The sequence below is a fragment of the Manis javanica genome, chromosome 15 (genome assembly GCF_040802235.1).
Source record: "Manis javanica isolate MJ-LG chromosome 15, MJ_LKY, whole genome shotgun sequence".
Taxonomy (NCBI): Eukaryota; Metazoa; Chordata; class Mammalia; order Pholidota; family Manidae; genus Manis; species Manis javanica.
Genome location: NC_133170.1, coordinates 55,339,915 through 55,349,698, shown reverse-complemented (window position 1 = coordinate 55,349,698; position 9,784 = coordinate 55,339,915). Strand labels below are relative to the sequence as shown.

The 9,784-nt window shown below is 43.3% G+C and overlaps 1 protein-coding gene across 6 annotated transcripts in view; it reads right to left on the bottom strand.

The window, feature by feature from the left end:
* Positions 1-1,583: 1,583 nt before the first annotated feature.
* The window catches only part of CNOT10 (CCR4-NOT transcription complex subunit 10), a 95,535-nt gene continuing 87,334 nt past the window's right edge, over positions 1,584-9,784 (bottom strand). For 5 of the 6 annotated variants that reach the window (XM_037008639.2, XM_037008637.2, XM_037008641.2 and 2 more), the window contains 5 exons: positions 7,151-7,281; positions 6,588-6,623; positions 6,262-6,389; positions 2,993-3,068; positions 1,584-2,032 (listed from right to left, as the gene is read on the bottom strand). In XM_037008639.2, coding sequence (XP_036864534.2) covers positions 1,881-2,032; positions 2,993-3,068; positions 6,262-6,389; positions 6,588-6,623; positions 7,151-7,281 — 523 coding nt within the window. In that variant the 3' untranslated portion in view covers positions 1,584-1,880. The remainder of the gene's footprint in view (positions 2,033-2,992; positions 3,069-6,261; positions 6,390-6,587; positions 6,624-7,150; positions 7,282-9,784) is intronic. The other variant, XR_012125898.1, reaches the window with a different exon arrangement.

The following is a 9,784-nucleotide window of genomic DNA, read 5'->3' as shown; positions in this document are numbered from 1 at the left end:
TTCACCTAAATGGCAAGCTTGGATGAACCTACCAGACACGATCTTAACTAGGTCACCCAGTTTTTCTAAAGCAAGTCTGTATTATGTTTTTATCTTCTTTTTTTCTGCCCCCTACTTAGTGTATTGATACTATGGACAAATTTCGGCCTTATTAATCCTGCAAAATACCTGTCTCTTGTAAAGAAGCTTTAAAATTTGTATCCAAAATATATAAAGAGCTCATATGCATCAACACCAAAAAAAATTAACCTAATTAAAAAATGGGCAGAGGACCTGAAGAGACACTTCTGCAAAGAATACAGATGGCCAACAGGCACATGAAAAGGCCCTCCACATTGCTTATCATCAGGGGAATGCAAATCAAAGCCACAATGAGATATCACCTCACACCAGTCAGAATGGCCACCATCCAAAAGACAAGAAACAACAAGTGGTGGCGAGGATGTGGAGAAATAAGAACCTGTACTGTTGGTGGGAATGTACGTTGGTGCAGCCACTGTGGAAAGCAATATGGAGGTTCCTCAAAAAACAAAAATAGAAATACATTCAACCCAGTAATTCCAATCCTAGGAATTTACCTGAAGAAAACAAAATCCCTGATAGGAAAAGATATATGCACCCCTATGTTTATTGCTGCATTATTTACAATAGCTAAGATATGGAAGGAACCTAAGTGTCCGTCAGTAGATGAATGGATAAAGAAGTGATACATATACACAGTGGAATATTATTCAGCCATAAAAGAAAAAGAAATCCTGCCACTTGCAACAACATGGATGGATCTAGAGGGTATTATGCTCAGTGAAATAAGACAGGAGGAGAAAGACAAGTACCATATGGTTCACTTATTTGTGGAATATAAAAACAAAGCAAAACAGAAGGAACAAAATAGCAGTAGACTCACAGACAATGGGAAGAGACTGTTGGTTACCAAAGGGGAGGGGCTGGGCTGGGTGGGAGGGGAGGGTGAGTTGGATAAAGGGGCACAATAATTCTCAATCATAATGTCGGCTGGTCATGGGGACAGTAGTACAGCATGGAGAATACAACCAATGATTCTGTAACATCTTTCAACAATGACAGATATAGTACCTGTACTAGTTGGGGTGAAGATTTAATAATATGGGTAATTGTTGAACCACTGTGCTGTATACTTGAAACTAAAATAAGACCGTGTATCAAAAAAAATTTTTTTTGTTTGCATTTGCAAAGGAGTTAGCAGTGAACGTTGAACTCCTGGCTTAGACTGGAGAATGACTGATTCTGCCTAAGTGTACAGGAAGGTGAATAAAACCGGAGCCTGAAACCCTGTCTTCATTTGTATTTTTTAAGCAAATGGTTCCTATCAGATCAAACACCTCTTTTTAACCCAATTTTACTAGCATACCTGTGGGTTTTATTCTGCATTTTCTGGTCCTTTTAGTCATAACTAGGCGTAAAGCATATCAGCTTCCCCTCCCTTCTGTTCCTGGACTCAGCTCCTGGATTGGCTGCTCATTGACAGCTGACGTTCTCTCAATTTCCAGATCTTTAACACTAAATCTCAGATGCCAAATACAGTAACATTTGGAAGAGACAAAATGTATTTTACATGACTGTTTGGATAAGACCATGTTTTAATTGTCTATGACGCAGATACATCACATAATGGCTCAAATAGTCTAGCAAAGATTAACAAAAACAGACAAAAATGAGCCTGTGAATCCTTAATTTTAAGTAAGCTTTTGGGAAAAAAATCAAGGGTTAGAATCGTTTCAAAATTGTTTCTTCAAAACTAGCACCCTTCACATCTGTCTTTTATTCATTTTGCTGTGATACAAGTAAAAAGGCCCAAAAATACTCCCCTGGATCTCAGGTAACAGTTTTCTGAGAGCAAAACGTCACTTTCTCTGTACAGTGAAAGCTGGCATTTGGAGGGGCTGGCTCGGGTGCACAGGCTGAAACACTGGCTTCCTTCTCATTTCAGAGAATGTTTTCACTGCAGGGAGCAGCTGATTCCTTCTGATGATCTGTAAGGCCAGCTGGGCATTACCTAAAAAACACCTTCCATTAAAAAAAAGCACATATTGCCACAGACAAAAGCAAGCCATCAGGATACTGCGAGAGAATTAAGACATGACCTGGAGGAACAGTGCCTGCGACCTCTGTGACAGACATGGGAATCACCTCGCCTCATCCCCCAAATTCTGATCAAAGAGATCTAGGGTGAGACCTGGACAATGGGACTTCTAAAAGCTCCCCAGTGATTCTTGGGTTTAGCCTAGGTTGAGAACTTGTTCACAGGTACGCTGCACAGAGAGGGAGGTAGGAATCATGCACTAACCCTAATCACACCTTTCAGGAGGCCAAAGTCTGCTGGGTGCCAGGCACTTTATGCCCCTTCTTCAGCTATGAAGAGCAGGGAGCCTTGTAAGGATTCCCGTGATCAACAAGGAGGTGACTTGGAACACTTAAAATTTCTACTTTCTCCCATGCACACCCCTTTCCTACTTCATGCTGCCTCACATGTGGGGCCCAGAGCCTTTTCCTCTAGGGAGCCACCTCCCAGAGGTTGTATGGTGCTGCCCAGGTGCGACCTGGATTGGGGTGGGGACAAATCTCACAAACGCTGGCTTACTGTGTAACTTGCTAATGACTCGTGTGTTCAGAATACCATGGTGTACAACTCACAACTGGCATTCTGACTCATGTTCTCAATTAGAGTCATTTGTGTGTCTAAGAGGAAGGTTAATTAGTAGGGATCAATTATAATTAAGTGTCAGCAGTTACAGTGGTCTGCATTTTCACCAATGAAAGGAACAGGCTTAACTTGCCAGAATTAGGTATTTATAACTTATCAAAACTCCCTGGCTACATTTTTGTTTATAAGAACTTGATGGGTAATATCTTTAAGGAAAGCCAATTTTCAATTTCGAAGACACCAGAAAAGCAGACACCAAAAATCTTGGGCTCTTTGCTGGGACACAGTCCTAAGCAGTGAAGTATTACCCACCATTCTGCAGTTCAAGGTAGACGGCCAGTAAGATGGCTTCCGGGGGCACCTCTTTAGGATGGATCATTGAAGCCGCCTTTGCTCAAAACAAAAAAGACACCCATCAGAAACCAACAGCTTTAGATACAAACTCCAAGTAATGCCAGGAAAAAAAAAAAAAAAAAAAGAGTGCCCATCCAGCAGTGACACAGCGGGCACTCATTCCCACAGGGCCCCCTGGGGGCCACTTACAGTTTGCTCTGGTGGCCCTCGGCTGCCTTTGTCCTGGTTCTTACCGTGGAAAATAGTTTAATTTTCAGTTAAACGACTCAATATTGGTTTCCCTTGCCTGACCCATGAGTTCCCAGTAGAGGAATGCTCTTCTTCCCTCCTGGCCTCCACCTGCCTGGGGCTCATCTATGTCCTGGCCACACCGGTTCTGAGATGGGCGGTCAGATGCTCCTGATTCACTGCTCCTGTGACCCGTCCAGGTCTGCTCTGGCTCTTCACCAGACATAGCTGCACTTACACTAAGTCTGTATGTCCTTCTGTTTGCCTAACAACTCAGTGCTGTAAACTGCAAGTTCCCAAGGTTAGCAATAAGAATAAAACTTAAAAGGATGGTAATACAGAAAAAAATGTACCACTAAGCATGTTTGATGCCCTCATTCTTAAGGAGTGAAACAGTATAATTTAGTCAAATAAAATAATTTGTTTAGGCAACATGCTGTGCTTTCCTAGATCTGAGAGCCACAGTTTCCCTATGATCCAGTCCTGAGAAAAGGGGGCCGGACTGCTGTGGTCAAAGGGGCTGAAGTGACAGGTTCGTTTCCTCAGACGGGGCTTCCCTGGGCTGCAGCCTTTCCCTCACCTTCCTCACCTCATGCTTCCCACCCAGTTTCAGGTGCTCAGGCTGCCAGACTGCTTTGTTTCTTCCCTTAATGTCATCAGAAAGTGCACTTCTACAAATGTTTAATGGCCAGGGGTGAGGGTGAGGGTAAGAAAGGAACTTACCCTGATTATGAACAAGCACGCATACAGCTAACAATAAACCAAACAATCTGACCTAAATACTAGGGAGAGAGGAGAGTGAATGTATTGTGAGTCTGAAGAGAGAGAGGGAAGTTTCTTTCCAGTGGAGAACTGTGGGGCCAGGGACACCTGCCTGAGGTCCTGCAGGGTAGATACCTGACAGGCGGAAAAGGGGGAGAAATGGCATTGCATGTCAAGGTGTGAATGCAGGAGACGGCTGGGGACCAGCAACCTGCACAAGGTCAGTTCCTGGCAGCATTAGAAGAAATCTTGGATTAGGGGGACTCTTGCCCAGATCACATCCTCCCAAGTTCCTCTTAAAGAAGCAGAGAGGTTTTCATTCCTCTCACAACAATACTGAGGCATAACAAGTCAGCTCAGAAAATGAGATCTTACACTTCTAAGCCTTGCTTTATGCAGGTAAAATAATCTTTACAGCATTTTGTGGCTTTAAAACCTCCACTCTCCAAGCGGCTAGTTAACACAGGTCATTTATATTCTTTGCACTGAGCACAGTCTGCAGCTACTTCTAAAACATGAGAATTCACAGTAACAACCTTATGAGACTTAATGGTATTTTGCTTACAGGCTGTTCAGAATGGTTAGTAGTGGGTAGGCAACTTCAAAACATCTACTCGGAGTCCTTTCCAACTCTTTACATCACTGTTCTGCCCTCCCGGGAAGGTGGCCTCCCAATTAACAAAGGTCCAGCTATTGGATTAACCTAAAAACCAAGGGACCAAAACAAACCCCTCTTCAGACCCTAAACCAGCTCTGACCCATCTGTCTGCCAGCACGGTGGCTGCCACGGCCACCTGCTGTGCCAGAACCTGCGCTGGGCTGCGCCTACTGTAGCTGTCAACCAAAGCTGCTTGCTGTGGCCACGGGGGCCACGGGCACTGTCAGAGGGCTGTTAAACACCCCAGCCGTGCCCCTGAGGACAGATGAACTCTTCAGCTCTGACCCACTTAACCTGTGTACTCAACTCCTAGATACCAAACATCTTTCCTGGACAGTCCGCCACTCAACTTTTCTGATTTGGGATCAGAAATGCTGACCCGAGGCCACTGAATACCCCTCGTGGTTACTTTCACATGGTAAGCTTTGTCACGGCCAGACACAACAAGGTACCTTCATAGGAAGGTAATTTCCAGAAACCCTGTATATCTGCCGAGAAGTTCAATTTCAGTTACTCTGACAAGCATATGGGGATGAGCTCTCAGGTGCTGCCTGTCATACACCATTTGGCACATCTTTCTATGGAACAGTCTCAGAATCCTGCACACCCTCTGGGGGGAGGGGGGAGGGGCCCTAATGTTTAGCCTATGGGGCGAGGGTGCACCATGCCCGCTTCTTTACTGTCTTATTCCCATGGCTCAGCACAGAGCCAAACGCTCACACAGACACCTGCTGAATTAATACCCCTTTCCGATTCTGTGAAATCTCTCTGGGGCTGCCAAGGGTGGTACCTGTTCCCCTACTACATGAGGGGGTCCATGCCCATGGCTGGTCCAGAGATGGGCAGGTGGCCTAAGGAGGCCCAATCTGAATCTCTCTTGAGACCTGCTGATGACACACCACTCAGTGGTGGCATCCAGGGGTCTATTTTAGTCACACCCTGCCAGCAGCTTTCTTTAGCGTACATGCAGCTGCTCTGGTACTGGCTTTCTGAACCCTTTCTAAAGGTGTACTTTAACTTTTAACATAGATGTAGAGTTATACAATTTGAAATTAAAAAGTACACGTGTCCAGTGAAATGACCACCATTTGAGTGCTGTAGCCTCAGAGTACTGATCCTGCTACTCCTGTAACCAGTTGCAGTTTCGGGTGTGTTCTTTCAGAGATCTTTCTTGCACATACAGGATTGTATGGAAATTGTTTTATATCTTGCTCTTGAAATTTACTGTGTCTTGGATATCTTACCATTTTAGTACATAGATTTTACAGCTGCACTGTATCCAACTATATGGAGGCACCTTTATTTATGTAAGTGATCCCTTACTTAGATGGTTTCTAACCTTTTGAAATTTTAATTATTAACATCATCACGAAGAATCCCCATTAAGTGTCTAGGCTCACTGGCAATGTGGATCAATTGTTTACCTTGTGAAAATATTTTTAAGCTTAGAAAAGTAACGCCCCAGTTTTTAACAAACTGACCAGAAGCCTCAAACAAAATAACAAATTCTATAAACTCTAAACCCTCTGCTGGCTGTTTTAGAAACAAGAGCGCCTGGCAGTGCCTGCTCCAGCCTCACCTGGTGGAGACACTTTCGGGCTTTGTCGTACTCGCTCCGTAGGCAGTAGGCACTGCCAAGGTTGAACAGCATCACAGTCCTGGCAGAGTTGACGGAACTGGGGTAGCACTGGGGGGCCCGCTTCCCAGCTGGAGAACAAGAGCACAGACCCTGGTGGGGAGGCTGGGCCAAGGGCAAGGGAGCGACCGAGTCCACCACCTCCAATGAGCTGCTGCCCCTGAAACACTGCACTAGTTCCAGGCTGACACACGGACACAAAAGGCTCAAATCCAACTTTTTGGGACACAGGCCAGGCTACTTAAGTGTTTATAGAACTTCTTACTTACAGGATTCCATTGCCTCATTTTCACCTTTCTCTGATCCTACAAAGACAGAAAATAAATCTGAGTGGGTAGGACAACAGAGTATATTCTAAAAACCAAATTTTCTTCATGAAATGGAAACTTAGTATCAAAGCAATCTGTCACAGTATTAGCTTTGCATGTAGTGGGGGTTCTGTTAAAAAAGATCAAATGCTAACCCACCACTACCCCATGCCTGAGAAATAATCTGAAATAAAGTGAACGCCACTCTCATTCCCTCAAAAACTTAGCCATGAATGCAGTATTTTTACTCTTTCCTGGATTGTAGAATCCCTCCAAAAGAATGAGAATCAAATGAACTGTTTTAACACTCTCAGCCTTTCAAAGTGAGAATTTAGACCATGTGATAATTAACTCCTAGCAGTAAGCAATTGCTACAAAAACTTATCTACAACTAAAAATGTAGAGAGCAGACCTAGAACTTCCTTCCCCTCACAACCGTGCCTTTGCATCTCTACAAATTCTGAGTTACAACAAGAAGGCGGTAGAAATGGTGACTAGTTCTGATCATATGTGTCCTCATTAACCTTGGTCCTGCTCATTTGAAGAGATCCCTAAGGAAACATCAGTGACATTCTCTGGGTTCAAGTGAGTAATGGCATCAGATATTCTGTCCAGAGAGATGAGGGCTTCTGCAGCATATAAATGGCCCAAAAACCTAAAATGAAAAACACAGATTCCAAACTGAAAAGTAGGTCATTAGAGAAATTCCTGATGTACCATAAGATCTGATGTATGTTTCACATACTTTAAGTCCTTGAATTGAAATCAAAGTTTATAAATGGATCAACTGAAAGCTCACTTAAATTTTATCTCTTAAAAAATATCTTAAAATATATAATGCTAACTTTTATATTAGCTATACAGGAGCAAATTACACATATTGATTAAGAAAGCTCAAAATTGGCAAGTTATGATGTTCTATTTATATAGAAAACAACATTAACACAAGGCGGCAACAAAGTTCTGAGTTAAGAGGCAGGGATGAGGCTGGATGTCCACAGTGGAGCACCATGACTGGAGTCCTCCGATCTGTGCCGCAGGAACAGTTGAAAGGTACTGGAGCACTAGATCCGATTCACATCAGATTTGGGATGGACCAACTTAATTTCTATTCTAAAGATTCCCTGCTTTTCAATTTATCTATTTTATGCCCGCTGCCGCTAGGGCAGACACATATCCTCCTGGCATATAATAGCCTGCTTCTTCCAGTTTCTGACACTTTGAGCCATTTCCCTGATGACCACTTGATTGATTTTCCAAAATTAAAACAAGTTCAGATATGTTATAACCTTGCTCAAAATCTTAATGACTTTTTCTACATGAGAACAAAACAAACTAAACTTGTATAATTCAAAGCTGTCCAGTTTGGTCCCACTTTCCTATATCCAGTCAATATTCTCACTCCCCCAAAGATTCCTTTGATTGTCCCAGTGTCTGCTGCTCCCCCTGCCTTCTTGGGCTCAAAGCCTGGCCTCCTCTCCACAAGCCAATCTCTAACTCCTTCCTTTATGGGCAGCTCAGGCCTCCCTTCCTCCTGCTAGCCTGCCCCAGCTGAGTCTGTCCACATGGATCTTGGACCCTCACATCTTAGACTTTTTACAGTTTGACTGATTTACACATACTAATCACTCAAGAGCTCTTTATCAATCGATTTCTTTCTTCTAACTAGCAGGGGCTGTAATGATCTTTTATTTTGCTTCCTCACCACATACCCTAACAGAAATGACAATTTAAAAAATAAGTAACTTCAAGTATATTTTGAAATAAGATAATTTAAAAATTTCACTAAAGCACTATCTATAAGCCAATAACCATTATAAAACACAGTCACATAAATTCAAAGAACTAGTTCAAATTGTGTTCTGTGAATTTACTTAAAAACTTTTTTTTTTTACCAAATGAAATACCTTGATGACACTGAAAGCCTAGAAATCCCTGCTTGAGTGTGCAGAAAGCAGTAAGCAATGGGCAGAGCAGCGATCCATTTTGCGCTGCCAAATGGAGAAAGCCTTGCTTACCTTCGCTGGAAAGGCAACAGCGGCCTTACTAAGTAAGGAACCATGCTTAGGATCGGATACTTAGAAAAATCAAAACAGAAATTACTACACTTGGCTTGGCCAGTCCGTAAGAAATCCCTTAACCTAGTAATCTTGCTTCTTTGGTGTTTGGAGGGAAGCAGCTGAAAAGTGAGGTTAAAAGCCCCTCAGCAAATGCCCTGTGAAGAACATGCTTGCACTTATTTGAGGAAAGTGACCACAGTGTCAACCATGGGACCGAAAAAGGCAGTGAGGATTTGCATGTCTGTTTTGTTAAAAAGAAAAACAAATAAAACACTGCTCTAGTAATGGCCACAGACACAATCTGCACCCTGCAATCCCAGGGGTGGCAGCAGCCACATTCCCTGCCTGGTATTTCATGGAGTTGGGAATGGTAAGGGTGGAAGGTGCCTCACAGGACCCAGCTACCGAGTGCTGGGACCCAAGCCCCCCAGACCTCATCATCAGATAGGCTTTCTCAGGACGCATCCCCCGCCCCACCCCCCAGGCCTGACCACTAGAAAGGCCTTTTCAGGACACCCCACTCCCAACCCCCCATGCCTGACTACTAGATAGGCCTTCTCTGGATGCATCCCCTACCGCCGCCAGGCCTGACCACTACACAGGCCTTCTCGGGACACCCCACCCCACCCCCCAGGCCTGACCACTAGACAGGCCTTCACACAGAAGAGCAGGAGCTCTCTTATATTTCAATTGTGGCAAAGTCTTTTATTACTGATGCTCTCTTAAATATTTTTAAAAACAGTAATAAACAAAAACAAAAAACAAGCTATTTTTGGAGAGCCCTGTCCTGAAACAAGCTTAATCAATGTTAATTTTGGAAGCTTATATAAATTAATGCTTTTTTAAAGAAGATAAAAATAATGAAACATTTTTAGAGTTATTCCTCAAAGTATAATTTCCAATTCTAAGTGTTGCAAGTTACAAAGGCCACTATGAGGCAAAAGTGTGAGTAGTTATATTTTGGGGATTATAAAGTATATACCCACAGGATGAATGGAAACAACAACTGCCCTAATGTTATGCAGAGTCCTTGTGTCTTTGGATAAAATTTCTAGCATCAGCAACACACAAAGATTCGAGGAATCCTGCATCTCACTC